General features: G+C 41.1%; 2 protein-coding genes across 4 annotated transcripts in view; one reads left to right on the forward strand and one right to left on the reverse strand.

The window, feature by feature from the left end:
* Nucleotides 1-8226, forward strand: part of LIN9 (lin-9 DREAM MuvB core complex component) — a 55388-nt gene extending 47162 nt beyond the window's left edge. For all 3 annotated transcript variants that reach the window (XM_073338700.1, XM_073338699.1, XM_073338701.1), the window contains 5 exons: nt 598-678; nt 3468-3593; nt 3921-4103; nt 4294-4391; nt 6826-8226. In XM_073338700.1, the coding sequence (XP_073194801.1) occupies nt 598-678; nt 3468-3593; nt 3921-4103; nt 4294-4391; nt 6826-6931 (594 nt within the window). In that variant the 3' untranslated portion in view covers nt 6932-8226. The remainder of the gene's footprint in view (nt 1-597; nt 679-3467; nt 3594-3920; nt 4104-4293; nt 4392-6825) is intronic.
* A 6486-nt stretch (nt 8227-14712) lies between these two features.
* MIXL1 (Mix paired-like homeobox) lies at nt 14713-17574 on the reverse strand. The gene is made up of 3 exons (XM_073336700.1): nt 17490-17574; nt 17154-17395; nt 14713-16753 (listed from the first exon to the last, which is right to left on the reverse strand). Exons 1-3 carry the CDS (start codon nt 17572-17574, stop codon nt 16130-16132), a joined length of 951 nt encoding a protein of 316 aa, XP_073192801.1. The 3' UTR covers nt 14713-16129.
* Nucleotides 17575-19298: the final 1724 nt, after the last annotated feature.

Consider the following 19298-nt stretch of genomic DNA (forward strand, 5'->3'; position numbering starts at 1 on the left):
AAATGCAGCAGATACAGAGCACTTCTGTTTTGAAGGAAGAGCCCAAGAAGTGAAAAACCTCCAGAGCCCTCTTGTTTGCTGCAAACCCATGTTGTGTTTCAGCTGTTGTTGCAGGAGTGCACACAATGGGTTTGTGTCCAGTCTGGGACATGACAAGTGAGTCCATCAACAGGGTGAAAACCTTATGGGGAAGGCGATGGTGAAACAGCTGATCTCTACTGTAGCCCACGATAATTACATCCACAGCCTTGCTGTGCAAAAGTCCTATATTATATCTTCAGGCTGTAGGGAGGGAAGGATTCTGTTCCCTTCATCCTCAAAATATGTCCACAAATCCTATTTACTCAGTCTTTGTGTAGGGAATTTCAACCATTGTGCTTTGGCTTCATAGAGGTAAGGCTCCCTGAAAGTACTGTTTATAATTTCTGTGGAAAAAAAATATTTTTAATTTATACATCTTAATTTGTAGTCAGTCTGAGAAATATCTTTACACTTTTAGCAAAAAGTGTCTGATATTTTTCAATAATTTTATCATTCATTTTAAAACTGTTTAAAGATGTTTGTCCTAAAAAAAAAAAATTTCCTCTTTGTCTATAGACTAGGTTATCAAAAATCCTTATGATTAAGAAGGAGCACATCAAGCAGTTAAGGGAGATGAACACAGAAGCGGAAAAGCTGGTAAAAACATGTTATTTTTTCAGTTCTTGAATGAGTTTTGATATCCTGTTTTATAGGTATCTGCTATAATCAAAAAATAATCTTCATACAAACAGAGACAGTAGTACTAATAATCAGTGAGGAATGGATTATCTTGTGGTTAAAGTACAGGTTTGGGTTCTGTTCCCACCTGGGGTATGACTTTATGCAAATCACTACGGTCAACATTTTCAAAATGTGTTTATCGTTAAATAAAACTTCCTGAGCTTACAAAGGCTGCCTAACTCCACGCAAAATGATGATCTGGAAGAGGAGCAGCAGCTCCCATTTAAGCTTTAACCTAGTGGTCAGGGTACTCACATGAGATACCACTGGCTTAGGTCACCCCATTGCCTGATGGAAAAGGGATTTGAACAAGTATCTACAGCCTCTCAAGGGAGTGTTCTAACCACTGGACTATGGGATATCCTGATGTGGGGCTATCTCAGTCTTGCCTGTTGAAGTTGTTTCACCTTAGCTGAATAATTAGATATTAACTGGGCCAGAGAGCAAGTGAGAATGGATCTATAATCCAGTGGTTCGAGCACTTGCCTGAGAGGTGGCAGATCCCTGTTCAGATCCCTTCTCCTCATGAGGGCAGAGTGGGGACTTGAACTAGTGCTCTCTTACATTCTAGGTGAAGACCCTATATGTTGCCCTATAGGTTATATGGGAGGGCCTCCTTCAGCTGTTTTGTGTAAATCTAAGCAGCCTCTGAGCATGCCTCCTGGATCAGGCCCAGCATATGAGGTATGCAGAGGGGCTGACGATACACCGTTCTCATTAGCATCTCTCATTTGCTAGCTTAGGCAGCTCCCCACCTAGCATGCTGGCTTTTATATACCACATTCTAGGCCACCTATCACTCCACTTGCATTATGTAGGGAGCCTAGACACCTAATTCAGGCTTTGGTGATCAAAACGTCATCCCTATGATTAGCTAGGTGCCTAAAAGTTAAGCATTGCAGTGCTCTGCATTGTAACGCCTAAGTCCCTTTGGGGACCCAGACCTAAGTGCTTAAAATTTTTCACAAAGCATTTAAGGTTTTTAATATGGATAAAATATTTCTTCTCTCTGCCCCCCGTGGCCACCTGTGGGCGCATGTATGCTCACTCTTTCTCTCCATTCTCTGCTTCCCCTTTCCCATGTCCACCGTCCCCTTCTCCTACCCCATACCCACATCCCATTCTTCAATGCTGGCATTATTATTTCACTCTCCTGTGCATTAACTGTGCTTTCTCTTAATTTTTTTTAAAGAAAATTGTTTCAGCTGTACAGTTTAATCATTAAAATCTATGCAACTATAGCAAAAAAGGGATTAAAATAAATTACATATAAAGTTTGTCACAGATTTTAAATCTAATGCTGAAAAATATGCCGCTTTTTAAAAGTTTGTTTTTAAAATTTAACTAAAAGTCTAAGTATGACACTTATACAAAAATAAACTATCAAACAGGTTGGGATTACAGAAAGCCTTCTCTCATTACAAGAAGATGACTGCCTTAAAATATGAACAAAACTTAAATACTAAATCACAAATTAAACTTAATGAGGAAAGGAGAAATGAGAAGCGTCAGAAGGAAAATAAAGAATATTGGGACAAACAAAGAAGCAACAGGAGGGAAGGGGAACAAGGATATATATTCAATTTGATATATTTAGGTCTGTTTAGCTTAGTTAGGGATATGAGATATTTTGAATCTCCTTTTTATTCATTACTTTGTAAATAAGCCTCTTATACAGTAACTTTTGTGAATGCTCATGGCTATTCTGATAAAACTACAGGAGGTGATATCTTTCCAGGGGGTTATGTTCTTAGCCTGTCTTCAGTCAGTTTCTGCCTTTAAAATGTATTTCATTTAATCAAAAATATTTTCTCAAACACTTGCCTGTCTTGAACATGACCAAAATAATATACAGATTTAAATTCTTTAAAGATTTTATCAATTAGCTAATGTTGATACAATAATTTTTGGTTAAAGTGAAACAGAGTGACATTTTTGGTTTTGGTTAAAGGGGAATCCTTTTGTGCCCATGTTATAAGTTAGTGACCAGTTTAATATTTAGTAAGTGGAACTGTTTAACCATACTCAAAGCAGATCCTAAATTAGTACATTAGTGTCTGGCAATAATACTAGTTTCTAATGACAAAATGCAGAGGGTTCCTTAACAGGGGTTACTAATACACACAATTGTACATTTTGAGTTTCATTTTTTTGAAGGGAACAGTTAGTGTTCTTTAGAGGTTTTTGTCTTCAGTATATTATTCCTATTTGAGGACTGTAAAAAAAGTTGTATCTGCCACAGTTATCTAAGCAATGAATAAGCCAATTAAATTCATTTAGCTAAGTAGTGGTTTTCAACCTGTGGTCCGCAGACCATGTCTAGGAGGTCCGCAAAAGGTTACTGTTACCATAGAACAGTGATTTTCAACCTGTGGTCCGCAGACCCCTGGGGATCTTCAGACTATGCCTAACATTTCCAAAGGGGTCCAAACCTCCATGTGAAATTCTTTTAGGGGTCCGCAAATGAAAAAAGGTTGAAAACCACTGAGCTAAGTCATTTGTATTTTGGAGAAATAGCAGAACAAATCTGGGTGAAAAGGATTGGTGTATAAACTCTCTACTTAAAATTTCACAAGAAGGACAAAATAAAGGTGATACTAGTCATCCAAGGGAAGCATCTAGACAGTAAAGTGCAACTTTAGTAAATAAAGATGTATAGTGTTTGTGATTTATAAACTTTATATGCTTTATTGTCTTCTTCACAGAAATCCTATTCTATGCCCATCAGCATTGAGTTTCAGAGAAGATATGCAACTATTGTTCTAGATCTAGAACAACTGAATAAGGACCTAAACAAAGTTTTGCATAAGGTTCAACAGTACTGTTATGAGGTAATATGTTGCTAACCTCTTAGTTTATTTGGCATTGTGTTTAACATATAAATAAGTCAACTGAAATTTCATATATAAAAAAGGACCATTTAGACACAAATGCCAAACTTTAAGTAACTGGGGCCATATATGCTTTCACTTCTCTCTTTCCGAATATCAGTAACTCTCATTGATGTCAATGGACAGTTTTGGTTAACAGTATGAGGGCCTGGTTATTTTTGCAGGCTCTTCACTTATGAAACTCCCTTTAAAGTTGACTACCGGTTCACCCGCACACCAGCTGTAGAATCAGACCCTTAATCTTTACTTCTAATTATATCTGTGTAGCTTGCTCCAGACCAAGGCCTCCAGCCTTCAGACCAGCCAACAGATCTGAGGCGCCGATGTGAAGAAGAAGCTCAGGAGATAGTTAGACAAGCAAATGCATCAACAACAGGACATCTTTGTGTGGAAAATGAAAACCTGACGGATCTGATCTCTAGACTTACAGCAATATTACTGCAGATTAAGGTAAATTGTTTACTAAAAATTTCTAATGTTTCCTCACACATAATACACAACATTTTAAAGCCCTGGCAACCCATAGACATCAGTCAAATTTCTGTGTTGAAGTAAGTCAAAACATGTATTTGAATAGAAATTAAAATTATGTAGTAGAATTGTAGAGTCAATTCTAAATTTGTTTCTTAATTTCTTCTAGTGTCTAGCAGAAGGAGGTGACCTGAATTCCTTTGAATTTAAATCACTAACAGATTCATTAAATGACATCAAGAATTCAATAGATTCTTCCAATATCAGGTATTAACTTTTAATAATGATACATACATATTTTTGTTCCTACATGCATCTTTCATGATTACATATTCTTAACACACTTCAGAGCTGAAATGTTTATGTATTTATATAATTGAGTCTAATTCTGCAGTTCTTATAGGAATAGTCCTATTGAAAAAGGCTACCTAACTTCAGTAGATATAAAAAGAATATTAAAATATATATTTAAATTAATCCAGTATAGACTAGAATCTCCTTTGCCATTCAGTCTTTCAAAATGTATCTTTAATTTGAACAAGTAGTTATTGATGTATGTAATTGTTTTTAAAGAAGATTTAAATTAGGGCTGTCAGGCGGTAAAAACATTAATCGCACTGTTAATAATAGAATACAATTTAAATATTTGTGGATGTTTTCTACATTTTCAAATATATTGATTTCAATTACAACACAGAATACAAAGTGTTCAGTGCTCACTTTACATTTATTTTTTATTACAAATATTTGCACTGTAAAAAACAAAAAAAATAGTATATTTCAGTTCACCAAATACAAGTACTGTAGTGCAATCTCTTTTTGTCATGGAAGTTGAACTTACAAATGTTGAATTATGTACAAAGAATAACTGCATTCTAAAATAAAACCATGTAAATCTTTAGAACCTACAAGTCCACTCAGTCCTACTTCAGCCAATCGCTCAGACAAACAAGTTTGGTTACAATTTGCAGGAAATACTGCTGCCCACGTCTTGTTTACAATGTCACCTGAAAGGGAGAACAGGCGTTTGCATGGCACTATTGTAGCCAGCATCGCAAGATGCGCTAAAGATGCATATGTCCCTTCATGCTTCAACCACTATTCTAGAATATATGCATCCATACTGATGGCAGGTTCTGCTTGATAACGATCCAAAGCAGAGTGGACTGACACATGTTCATTTTCATCATCTGTCAGATGCCACCAGCAGAAGGTTGATTTTCTTTTTTGGTGGTTCGGGTTCTGTAGTTTCTGTAGCGGAGTGTTGCTCTTTTAAGACATTTAAAAGCATTCTCCACACCTCATCCCTCTCAGATTTTCGAAGGCACTTCAGATTCTTAAACCTTGGGTCAACTGCTATATCTATCCTTCGAAATCTCACATTGGTACCTTCTTTGGGTTTTGTCAAATCTGCTGGGTCATCATCCGAGACTGTTTTAACATGAAACATATGGCAGAATGTGGGTAAAACAGGAGTTCAGTCACAAATTTAATTAAGGCATTATTTTTTTAACGAGCATCATCAGCATGGAAGCATGTCCTCTGGAATGGTGGCTGAAGCATGAAGGGGCGTATAAATGTTGAGCATATATGGCACGTAAATACCTTGCCTGCATAATACCTGCAAAAGTGCCATGCAAATGCCTGTTCTCACTTTCAGGTGACATTGTAAATAAGAAGCCGGCAACATTATCTCCCGTAAATGTGAACAAACTTGTTTGTCTTAGCAATTGGCTGAACAAGAAGTAGGACTGAGTGGACTTGTAGCCTCTAAAGTTTTACATTGTTTTGTTTTTGAGTGCAGTTATGTAACCAAAAATCTGCATGTGTAAGTTACACTTTCACAACAAAGAGATTGCACTACAGTACTTGTCTGAGGTGAATTGAAAAATACTATTTCTTTTTATCATTTTTACAGTGCAAAAATATTTGTAATCAAAATAATACTATAAAGTGAGTACTGTAAACTTTGTATTCTGTGTTGTAATAGAAATCAATATATTTGAAAATGTAGAAAAACATCCAAAAATATTTAATAAATTTCAGTTGGTATTCTATTGTTTAACAGTGCAATTAACCGTGATTAATTTTTTTAATCACAGTTAATTTTTTGACTTAATCGCGTGAGTTAACTGTGATTAATGAACAGCCATAATTTAAATATTAAAAGAAAAATTATCGTTTTTTTTCCAACTAGTAAATGTATTCTAAATTATCCAAAGCATAGAACATAGTACAGTGGTGGCATCCTTTATTATAGCAGTTTTTTCCCCTTTGGAAAAACTCCACTCTTAACTAAACTTCACTATAAGCAGAATTACAAATCACACATTGCAGTGGATTTAAGTAATTTGAGGCTTTCCTTCTTTATACTTAATCATCAGAGACCACGATATTCATATATTTCTGTGAACTTCAATCATGCAAAACCTATACACTGGCATGTAGGTATAGGAACCTTTCTACTGGCTTCATAGGGCTGTAGCCCAGATAATGTTTTTTGCTCTTTTCTCTTACAGTAACAGAATTTGATAAAGAGATCTTGCTCTCTGGCATGTTGGCCCTTCTAAACTTTTACTACTTCCTATGTTCATACCTCGTCTTGAAGGCAATTAGTGTTCATTATAGTCATGTTCAGGTGTGATAAGTTAATAAATTGAGTCTTAAAATATGAGATTTAACCGTTCTTTCTTTTCTTTAGTTGTTTTCAGAATAATGTTGAGATCCATGTTGCACATATTCAGAGTGGCCTGAGCCAGATGGGAAATTTACATGCCTTTGCAGCCAATAACACCAACAGAGACTGAAAGCGATGTCTATTTCAAGTGTACAGCATGTAATTCTGTGAAATCCTCTTCTTTAACATAGGCTTCACCAAATATCCTAACTGCGGGGAGATAAGGGAGAAGAAACCTCTAAAAAGGCCATTTTCAGTAAACTGTACTGCTTCTTAAGAAACCAGCATTACTGGCCTGCATACATTAGATTTTTCCATTTGTTATATACATACAGTAGTTTTGCTAAGAGCTAACTTCTATTAGTAACTACCGTTTTTATTTTAAACTGGAAGTATATGAATATGCTTTCATGCAATTTCAACTAAGAATATATCAACTTTATTTTTAAAAGTTTGGGTAAATTTTGCCCAATTCATGCAGATTGCTTTATTGATGTGTTAAAGACAATGAAGAGGAAATGGTACAAATCAGTGGCTGTATGGCAGTCCTTTGTTCTTGAAAGCTACAGTTCTATTACCTGAGAGTCACCATCTCAGACTTTAGTCTACAGTGTGGTGAAGCAGTATGTATATTCCTGACCTTATGAAACAGCAGCAGAATATGGACAGAAAATAGATGAGAGTGAATAGATAGATATTGTACACTTGGATACTGGCTGCTCTATAAATCAGTTAATACCTTTTTGGAATGTTTAATTTATCATAACTTATATAAGGAGTCTAATGAAGGAATAGAAAAACATAACTGCTAAATTCCTAGGAACATATTTGCTATGGCTTTTTCCCTCCATACAGGGCAAAAAGTCCTGTAATTGATATTTTATACAAATGACTGATAACATATTGGTTTTCCATTTTTTATTGTTTGCACAACTTTCAATTTAGATAACTGGTTATTCAACAATACCCAACATATATAAATAAAAAGATTTTGATAATAAATGAGATAACCAGTGTTGTGAACTGTTTTTTAAAAATGCCTCCAAGTGTATTCTGGAATGTTAATCTTGTAAAAAGTGGTTATTGGATTGTTTGTTTAATAGTCTTGTAAAGCTTCAGTGTAATAAATTGTTTCCAGATTTGAATTTTCAGAGATAGCTGTAGAGATGTTTTGATTCTTTTGGATGCCTCATGAAATGAGGTCTTTTATATGTTCATGTATAAAGAAAATGTAAACGTTATTTTCAATTTTGGAATTTTGTATAGTTTAAAAAATGCTTCTGTATTGTGATGGTATTGTGCCACTGCAAAACTTTAGTGCAGAGTTTATATTTACCTAAACTTGTTCTGTTAATTAAGAAATCCATAAATCTTTTATTCTCAATGACATTTCTAATTCTAAATAAATTGACCTATGAGAGTTGATATATTTTACAAAAATGCAAACTTCTTGCACTGAAAGGCAGGTCCAATTTCATTTGAACAGAAAAAGTGTGCATAATTAATTTATAAAAATGAAGCATTTTGCTTGCTTGGCAAGGTGAGTGTTTTAGGAGAGATTTTAAAAACTACAAGGGAAATTACAGAATAGTACTAAGTGGTAATCCTAATGAGTTGCATATGGTAATCTACAAATCTAAACCTAAATTTGTCATTTTGTGAGGATTGACCCTAGAATATTTTTATATGCTTCCCCTTTCCACCCTACTTCCCTGTTACGTTGTGGTGTTATCTTCCATCTGGTAAAGAGACCGGAATGTGTCCTCTGCCAGAACCAATCAGCCATATTCTTTGAATTGACAGTAGGGTTAACCACAAGGTGCTCAGTCTTTCCCACTGCATCAAGGTACTGAGGTACTGACTGATGTCAGTGGGACTACTTGCATGCTCGGATCAGGACTTTAGTGTACTAATATCAGGCTGCCAGATAGGCCAATGTCTACATAATACACATGCTCTTATCAAATATAAAGAGAGACATATTTTCATCACCATACCACAATCTTATCTCTGAATGATGGTAGCAGTGTTTTTTTATATATTATCTTGATTTTGATATCTAAATATGTTCTTTCAAAGAATACTCTTAAACAGAAAATATCAATTGAAAGTTGCTGAGATTTTTTGTTGAAATTACCTATAATTACTGTAGGAAAAACTGTATAATATTGATTTTTATGGTAAAACTACACATGTGCACTTGTATTTGAGGGTAGAACAATACGTGTATTTAATGTGAACTTAAATGAATTTTTTACATTGCTCTTCCAAAAGGATGTCATGTTTAAATCTTGAGATCACTAATATAAGAATAATGTTTATGTACGGTCAGATTGTTGTGTTGTGATGAAATATGCATCCTAGAATTCTCCCACAATCAGTAAGAAATGATAGTGCCTCTTCCCTGTAGAGTTTGGAGGTGGTCATGTGTTGTTGTTGGGGGCTCTGGCCGTAAGACCTACCACACTTTCCACCACTTTAAGTTCTCCCTTCAGCAGTGGAACAAGTTAGTAGTTTGGAACAAATCAACCAGTTTGCTTTATATATTTTATTTGTATTCAATTTTCAGGCAGTAATGATCCCATTTCAATTTCTAGTCCTCCTCTTTCCCTCTTCTCCATTGTAGGATTGCCTGTGCATTAAGGCTTCAACCCTCTGGGTCCTCCAGTTCAGTACCTCTGCTGGGCTCTCTCTGCCCTCCACTAAAGAGGAGAGTACACAGCAGCAGAGAAGCACCCAGGCTCAGTCAAGGCCAACAGAGCCACATACTTTTCTTCCTTTGCATGTTTTTATACTATAGCTGCAAGGCTGATAAGGCAAAACAGAGGAACAAGGTCCCAAAACTAAGGGAAAATATCTGTCCTCCAAACAGACTTAGAAGCTGGGCTTCTCATACTCTCCTCTTTAGTGGACCTCATGCGATGTGTATTGGAACTGCGAGTAACACTAAAATGTTAAGTTAAGCCACAAGGAAAGCTCATAAATTACAGGAACCATCATCGCTGGTACCAAAGGGTGGTACAGCAGTTGCCCCAGAGATGAAAGATATAGTCACCCTTTTAGAAGGGGACTTATGCCCAAAAGATCCCATAGTCCACGAGACTAAGGGCAGTCCGTAAAGTTTCCCAAGTTTTGTACGCAGCTAAGCAGGCATAATTAGCAACAGGGATCAAACTTGACCAAGGGGGAGTGGTATTCTTCTGAGTTCTGTCCACTTAAGATTTCAAAGTGAAATGCCACTTAGATCATGCAGATGTTTAAAATATTATTAAGTGGCCACTGCTGGGCTCATCTTCCTCTCTGAGTGACTCAGATTACCTGCTGGTCTCCTGGGCTTAGCTTATCCTTACAAGTACTTTTACAGGGCTTTACTGGATCCCCTTGCTTCACTTCTCCTTGGTGGGACTTGGATGCACTGCTGGGCTCTGCAGGATTGGCTATCCGTTGGTAATGCTCAGATTATTTCCTGGGCCCCTGCTTTTGCCCTCTGACTTGTTGGAACCACAGGTCAGACTGGGGGGTAAATGTAAGGCTTATCTACAGAATTTAACTATATTGGTTAGAAAGTGAAATAGTTGCAACCTCTAATGTGGAAATAGCAATAGAAAAGTGCTTATTGATATAGCTTATTTCAGTAAATGTACTGAAATTTAAATATTTTTATACTGGTATAACTACATCTACAATAGGGGGTTCAACTGATTTAAGTATATCAAAGAGTCTATGCACAGTTTTTGTACTGATTTAATTGTTGCAGTCCAGTATAGTTACATCAGTACAAAAAGTGCATTCAGACCAGCCCTAAGTGGTGGTACTCTACCAAGTGCAGTCCACTCCTGATGCCAAAAAAGTTGTCTTTCCCAGTACTGCAGTTCTTCACGTGACCACTTTTCTCTTCTTCTGACATGCTTTGACCAGCAAGGAAATAGCAATGTTCCCATTTAAATTGTCATCTTTGGACATCTGAGTTAACACCTAAGTGAAATTAAAATTAAATGACGTGAAAGAGCTCTTAGAGCTATTGTTTCAGGCTCTCTGACAAACTTAGGTAGGCATTACTCCTTCAGTTTACATTTAGTTCACATTTGGAAAAATATCTCTTCAATCATGAAGGCTAGAGTCTTTTTTCAAGAAAGTCTAGATTCAGGAGCACAACATAGCCACATCAAAAATGTATTGGGACACCAAGCCTTTGCAAGCCCCTAATTCAAACCCTGTTTAAAAGCCTCTTATCTTTCAAGAAGAACTATACCATGGAATGATCATCTAAAGACCAAGAATTAGACTTGTCATGGGTAAAGAAGATCTGCTTGGTGGAAACCAAATAGCTTGGTTACTTCCAAGTAGCTTGCTTGGTCTACAAGTCTGATCTCACTTTATGTACAAGAGGCTCCAGGTTCAAATGCTTGACAACTCCTCTTTGTATACATATAGGTCATGTTGATCTCATTCCATCCAAAACACCAGGCCCTCATAGCCTCAAAATCATTCAATACGTTTATTGAACTCTAGAAAGGAGGTTTCTCTTCTTCTGCAGAGGCATCCTTTGCTAGAAAGGTGCTGCATATGGTGGTTACCAAATAATTGCTTAATTTTAAAAAGTGTCTTATGAAGGAATTTATATCTTTTATTCTACCTTAATGTAAACAAAATAATTCTGCCTTACTTCTTCCCTCCTCGCTTACGTGATATACTGTTACATTCCACTTGCTATGGGATGTGCTATATAGTAGAATGGAAAATTCCTTACCCAGCAATTTCCTTTCTGGTAGTTCCATCTCAATCTGATCCACCCTAGCAGTTGTCTTGATTGCCAGAATGTGTTTTAGGTTTCCAAGCTGTGATGAAATTGTGTAAAGGTAAGTGCATTAGTGATGATGATCATATTGTGCTTGAGTATCTCTGCAGCTTTGGAAGAACTCTGCTGGTGGTAGGAAGTGAGGGACAGATTTTATTCCTGGAGCCTCTGACAACAAAAGCTCAGAATTCTGCAGGAAAAAGGCTTAGTCCATTCATTATAGATTCTGGGGGATATTACTACTAGAAAGAAATTTTGGGTAAGAAATCTTCCATTTCTTTATACTTAATAAAACACACACCAATCTTATCATGTGGGAAGTATAAGTTTTATGATGTCCTAACTTACCAATTTAATTACTTTTAAGTGCCTGGGCTTTCTAAATGATGTGATAGGTTACTATAATATTGTCACTTAGCAATTGTTACTGGTATTTTAAACAAAGTTAATTGATTTTGGAATTTCCACTGATTTTTTTGACATCCTTCATTTTCTCCTGCTAGGTAAGTAAATGAAGACCATATAAAATAGATGGAATGCATATGTTATAAGATTACTACATTAAATTAGCTCTGTTTCCCAAACTAGTAATGGCTCCTAAAGAGATCTGCCTCATTCAGTCTACACTGTACAAAGCATGTTACTATGGAACTCAGGCCTTGTCCATACTGCTTTCCAGCCATGAACAGCCAGCAAAAATATCTATTAGTGTAGATGTTAATAAGCCACAATTTTTACCCAGGTGGTTTACCCCTGCTTGAAACTGGGGTAAGTGGTACCATTGTAAATTGCTGTTTATAGTAGCTGTACCTGTGTAGCCTCAACTGGTGATTTTTTTTTAAATCAAGATTGAATGTTTTTATAAAAGTTATGCTCTGGTTCAAACAGGGATTATTCCAGGGAAGTTCTATGGACTGTTATACATGTCCCTTTGGCCATGGAATCTGTAATCATTTACATAGCACAGCTATGCTGGCTGGTTGGCCATCAATGGCTACAGCCAGGACAAATTACCTCTGTCAACAAGTCTTTAGTCACCGCCTCAACAAATATATCTAATAATGCTCTGTATTTACACACAGGTTTTCCATCTGTAGATTTCAGAGTGCGTTAGGTAAGCATTATTATTTTAATTTGACCTAATTAGGTACAAAATTTTGAAGTAGTTGTACAAGCAGCACCAGTCTAGTGGATAATTACGGGTCTTAGAACTGATTTCTCAGGAGGTGTTATTAGCTCTGCCACTACCTGCATGTGTAGCCTTTAGCAAGTCACTTAAAAATGTAGGCCCACATTCTTTCTTTAGCAGGACTACCACAGGTCACAGCAGAGGAGGGAGTCATCCAAGAGCCAGTTGTGACTCCTTGATTCCTTGTCTAGTTCTATGCTAGCCCCAACCTCAGTGTAGTTTAGAGCAACCCAGGAGCCTCTAAACTATGCCACCTAGCAATAGTTCCCAAAGAGTCATCAGCCCTCCAGGTTTGTTTGAATGTAGCATGCTACAGAAATACTACCTCCCCTTGGTCCAAGAATGGGATTGCCATAGGAGCTATCTACGCTGGCAACAGAGTCATTAGAGGTCCCCCCACAAGAGGGTCATCAAGGCCTCTTTGTGCCAAAAGAGTGGTGCCAAAGCAAAGGGGACAAAGTGCAAGAGAGAATCTAGCCCTTTATTCCTCACTTACTCCAGCTGGAAAATGAACCTTGTCCACAGTCACCCTAGGCCAGGGGTGGCCAAACTGGCTCTCAAGCCACATTTGGCTCTTTTATCATTAAAGTGCAGCTAGCGAAGCCCCCCTCTCCATTTTCCACCTATTAGACTGGTGGAGGGGAGCTCAGGACCTCTACCTTGCAGCAGGGTGGTGGGGTAGAGGCTTCTGCCCAGCGGGGGTGGGGGGAGGTTGGGGTTTCAGCCCAATGGGGTGCACCTGCTGAGTTATGGGGCTTCAGCAGCAGTGGGGCTGAAACCCCAAGCCCTGTCAGGCACCTCCTGCAGGGCTGAAGTCCTGACAGGTGTGTCCCAGCTCTCAAACTTCTGAAGATTGGTGTAAGTGGCTTGGAGGACCAGTAAGTCTGGCCATCCTTGCCCTAGGTCAAGATATGATTTGGGTGGGGAATGTAATGTTATGGGATCCTGGAGTTTTGTTTCACTTTTGAAAAGCTCCTCCAGGCCAGTTTGGAGGAAAGACAGGTGACAAAATTCCCAGTCACCTCATCTGAGGTAACAGGAACAGTTGGTTGACCTGGCTAGCTATTATTACATACCTCTTGTGGTAAATCTTCCTTAATTATTGAAGATATTCTAATGTTTAACATTTTAAAGTCAGAATAAGCATAGGTTCAGTTTACACTGGTTTTTCACCTGTGGGAATTTTCCCCATATTAGTTGAGCCCCAGTTTAGGTTTCAAGACACTAAATCTGAAAATTATATAGTCACATGAAAGCAGCTGAATAGCACTATTGGAATAAATGGGACTATTCAGATGCTTAAAACTTAGCTAAATATGTGTAAGTATTTGTAAGAGGTTAGGGCCTTCTGAAAAGGAATTTTGTAGAGCGCTTTGCAAAGAGAGTTTACTATCTAGCCCTGTTAAGAGGATGCTGACAGAAGAAAGATTGATGTATTTGTGTCATTTTGGTTAACATCTAAGCTAATTCATGGGGTGGTAGGGCACTTTAGATTTACATAGTCTGCTGGCTCAATCAAAGTTTCAAAACTTTTGGGTTTTTTTTTTTTGCACTGCTAGAAGGGCAGTTAGGATTTACTCTCCTTCCCCACCCCCCAGCAACATTTATGCTAATCAAATTATGACTGAGGTAAATCAACACATTTTGTTGCCTATTGTTCAAACCTGCTATTTAATTCAATCTTGAGCTGCAACCTATCAAAGCTGAGGTTTCTTGACCTGATTTAGCAACAGAAGCTGCAGATTGGCTACTCCAGTACCTCTCCCCTTTTAGAGTGGGTCTGCTCTACACTATAAATGCAACATAGTGGAGGAGTTGATCCCTGCTTTCAGGAATTTACAAAATGGCACATTAAGGGAAAGCAAGATAGTATAACAAATGATTGTTTTATTTTTCTTCTCAAAAAGAAATGTCACAGGTTTTCCAAAACATAGAACCAGGAGTTTCCTAATTCTTTTACACAAGGTTAAATAAAGATGCAAAAATAAATAAGCTCCTAGAATTTTAAAAAAGCTAGCCAGTTTATCTTCCTTGCTAGGTCAACTGAGTATCATAGTCTGTTCTTATTTTAAAAGCCAAACTGTATTTTCATCTGAAGGCAGTTTTACAAGACACACACACACACCTTACTTAAAATAAATAGGTAACATTAAAGTTTTACTATTGCACTTAATTTCATCCTCGAGAGGATGTTTTGAGAGTTTTGTATCCATCATGGTAATTTTTGCCATACACACTTTCACTGTATTCAAATGACACTTGTATGTCTCAAGGGGATAGGAGGGGGCAAACCGCCCAGAAATACTGGGTTTTCTGTACACTCTAACATTTGTGATATTGGGTGTATTCTTAACTATGCAAAAATCTATAAAGTCTTACACATTTAAGATAAGCTTCATTTAATTACAAATAAGAGAACGTTGCACATGGTACTTTCTCTCCCTCCACCCCTGTTTATGCCTTTACTAACCCTAGCCCACACACAGCTGTAGTCATATTTACACCAAACTAGGCAGTCATGTTCTTATATGGCTCTTAATAGTGCAACTCTAAAACCTTGTGATTAAATTACAGTGCAGCGATCTACGAAGACGCTTTATTTTAGAAGCTTTCAATGGCTCAGTACATCCATGCATCTATTACACAAACCGGTGATCCTGGGTGTGACTCCCTCCCTCCTGTCAGGCAGCAAAAGGAGTTTTAGGAAACTCTTAGGGTTCAGTGAAAGCAACTTGTTATTCAATAGCTGCTAGGAAACTTTTAGGAAGAGAGGTGAGAGGGAATTGGGGTTTAAAGTATTATGCCATTTCTAGGGTTACGGTAACCTCCAGCTTCCCTCTTGGTTAGTTTCACCAGTGACCTCTTGTGTTAACAAGGTGTGGCTTTGTGTTAACAAGGTGTGGAGTTGGGCGATAGTCGCTCCCCTTTGTCTATTAGGCTACAGTAAAAAAACAAGTATTGTTTATACATACAAGTTATTTAAAAAGAAGGAAACTAAGAACTTGCTTTCTAATTGTTTCCCTGTCACTAACACGGACTTAATTCTTGCTATGACTCCCTTTCCTAGGTAGAATATTTTTGATGAGGTGGAGGTTGTCTGGCTGATAAAATTACACCAGGTGGTGGGTTGGCAGTTTTGTTTGCCGGACACCTGAGCTTACAAATAAATGCCCTTTTCATAAGGGGCCTGTGACTTACGAGACTTATTCCTAGCACTCTAAAAGATACACCCGAAATTCGCCGTTTCGAGAACTCCATGGTGACAAAAAGTTGCTTAAAAATTAACTTTTACACGTTTCCTTTTGCCTTCCCCTACCCCCTGCGGATCTTGAATGGTCCCTTCAGATTCCTCGGAAGGTACTTAGGGTGCTCTCTTCCCACTCGGAGCCCGACTCCGAATAGCTGCTGGTGTCTTCTGCATCAGAGATGGGCGAATATTGTCCACACGTGGTCTGAGGCGTTTGGGAGCGAGGACCACACAGCTTCCCCATACCGCCATGTCTACCCGCACCAGCTGAAAGGGGCAGGGAGGGCACTAGAAAATTCATTTCAGGTCCGACCGTCCTAGTCGGAGGGACGCTCTCAAAGTCCACCCCGAGCCCAGGCTGGAAGGGCAGGTTGGAGGGCCACTGGTACGGACTCGCGTTTTCTTCTTTTATTTGAATGATCTGGGCTACTCCCGACAGCGCGTAATGCGGTGGATGACCCTCCAGCGCCTTCACGCTAGGGCTCGCTGGGTTGCTGGGACAAGGAGGCCGGGCAGCGCAGGCAGCCCCTGAAGGGCCCACGGGGGCCTGGAAGTAACCGTGCCGCTCTGTGCGGGAGGGGTGCTGCCGGATGCCCACCGGTGGAGATCCATGTTTGGCAGGAGCCTGGTGGCCCGGGAAAGGCTCCGCGGCTCCCGGACTGCTGCAAGGTTTCCCTCGCTGCCGCCGGGACTTGGCACGTCTGTTCTGGAACCAGACCTGGGGAGAGATCGGTTGTTAGCCGTGGGGCGGCGGACCCGGGTTACCGTGCAGTGTGAGGAACCCGAGTGGGCGCTGGCGGAGAGCTGGCAGGGGCGGGCCCAGAGAACAAGCGTGCTGGCCGCTGCAAAGCGCTGGTCATCGGAGGGCTTAGTTAGCCCAGCAGGGTTTGGCCGGATGGCGAGTGAGCGAGCCATTTTGTTCCAGCCTTAGGCGGGAGCAGCGTCCCGGGTCTCAGGGCGGAGGACCCAGGCCGAGGGGCCGAGCCCCGTGCGGCAGGGCAAGCCGCAGAGGGAGGGAGGCAGGCAGGCAGGGAAGAGCGCGCAGGCAGCGGCTGGCGCGTTTGGAGGCAGACAGTTCGGGGGATCCCTGGCCACCAGCGCCCCAGTCGCCCACTCACCTGGATCCTGGACTCCGGGATCTGGGTCATGGCCGCCAGCTTCTCCCGCAGGTAGATATCGGGGTACATGGTGTCGCTGAAGACCAGCTCCAGCGTCTCCAGCTGAGCCGTGGTGAAGTTGGTCCTTTTCCTGCGCTGGGAGATGGAAGGCACCAGCTCAGCCGCGTCCGGGGGGAACGGGGCGGGCGGGCTGAGATCCGGGGACAGGGAAGGGCAGCCACCCCCGGCCACTTGGCTCCTGGCTGCGGAGAGACAACGCAAGTCAGCCACGCGCGCCTAGGCCGAGCGAGCGCTGGGGCGCAGCGGGGATGCGACGCGCAGGGCGCTGGGACCTACCTGTGGGGAAGTTGCCGGGGAAGCGGCCCTCCGGCGGGGCCAGGCCCCCCGCGTGGGCTGCATGCTGGGTGGGGTAGAGATCCATGGGGCTCCGCCCAGCGTGCGGGTTGCGCCGGAGAGACTGGCGCCTTCGGGTTCCCCTTCCGAGGGGCCGCCTCGCCCCGCTCCTCTTTATACTGGGAGCGCAGAGGCCAGCCGCCCCGGGGGGTGGATGGGGGTTGGTCTCCGGTGATCAAAGGCTTCCCGAGCCAGCCGCTCTCTTTAGGATGCACGCGGGGGGGGGGGGGCAGATAATAGTCGCTTCCTTAGGACGGAGATGGACTCAGGAGGGGGAAAGTGCGAATCTTTGGGGCGCCCGCCCCCATCCCCTGGGAGCTTTATTCCCCGGGGTCTTCTCAGCAACCCACGCTGCTGACGCTGGCGTGTGGCTGGGATGGGCAGGAGGGCTGGGGGCGCCTGGCCGCGGACAAGTCAAGAGAAACAGGGAGAGACGTGTCGGGTAACCAGGCTGCCCTGTGTTCTGCGCTCCCGCCCCACGGGGCGCTCGGGAAGGGCTGCGGAAGAAAATGTTTCAATGGGTTTAACACGCAACTGGGGGGGGGGGGGGTTACTGGAGGAAACAAACCCCTTCGGCTGGTGACTGAACGATCCGACCGGCGGGTCGGGCCGAAAACGGCTTCACGCTTAATACAAGAACCGATTGGAAAGCAAGTTCTCTGGGGCGGAAATTCAGAGGGGACACTCTGGGGGGAGGGATAGCTCAGTGGTTTGAGCATTGGCCTGCTAAACCCAGGGTTGTGAGTTCAACCCTTGAGGGGGCCATTTGGGATCTGGGGCAAAAATTGGGGGGATTGGTCCTGCTTTGAGCAGGGGGTTGGACTAGATGACCTCCTGAGGTCCCTTCCAACCCTGATATTCTATGATTTCCGGGGAGGGAATCCCACATGGGGGCTGGCCCGATACAAAGAGGGGCCCGTATACAAAACATTAGAAAGCTGGACAATCCTCAGGTGGAAGATGCCAATCATTATTTGATGGAGTCCCTTTCTTTATATCATGATGCGCCGGACTTTCCCCTCTCCTGTGGTGACAGGCATTTGAAAGACACTGGCTTGAATCGTTCCTAAATAAAGGTGGTAACCCGAAAGTGTAATCAGCTGGTGGTTGTTTGGTGGAGTGCGGGGGAAGGCAGTCGTCACAAAAACCACCAGAACACGTGGCTTGTGTGGTGGTAGGTGATGGGTTGGTTTGTTTGGTTGTTGTAATTAATAGTTAGGGATTCTCCTTAGTCCATTTGGTTCACATGACATGCCTTTGCCTTCCTTTGGAAGGGGACTCCCTGAATAAAATAGTTCTCAGGTCTTGGAGGATTGGTGCTGCCCTATTGTTGAGCAATATACTTTTCCCATTAAAGTACACGGTGACCCTTCTTGACCGGGAAGCTGGGGGGTTGCTCTGGATGTGCATTCCTCTTTGAATCTTAAAAAGAACAGGAGGACTTGTGGCACCTTAGAGACTAACACATTTATCTGAGCACAAGCTTTCGTGAAGCTCGCTTCATCGGCTGTAGCTCAGGAAAGCTCACGCTCAAATAAATGTGTTAGTCTCTAGGGTGCCACTAGCCCTCCTGTTCTTTTTGCGGATACAGACTAACACGGCTGCTACTCTGAAATCTATCTTTGAATCTTGCAGTTTGGGCCATGCCTGTACTGGGCTTTTAACTATTTAAACCACAGCTCCAGCTAAATAGGCATCAGTAACCAGTTATAGCATTCCCAGTAGCAGCCGTGTTAGTCTGTATTCGCAAAA

The sequence above is a fragment of the Lepidochelys kempii genome, chromosome 3, assembly GCF_965140265.1.
Source record: "Lepidochelys kempii isolate rLepKem1 chromosome 3, rLepKem1.hap2, whole genome shotgun sequence".
Lineage (NCBI taxonomy): Eukaryota > Metazoa > Chordata > Testudines > Cheloniidae > Lepidochelys > Lepidochelys kempii.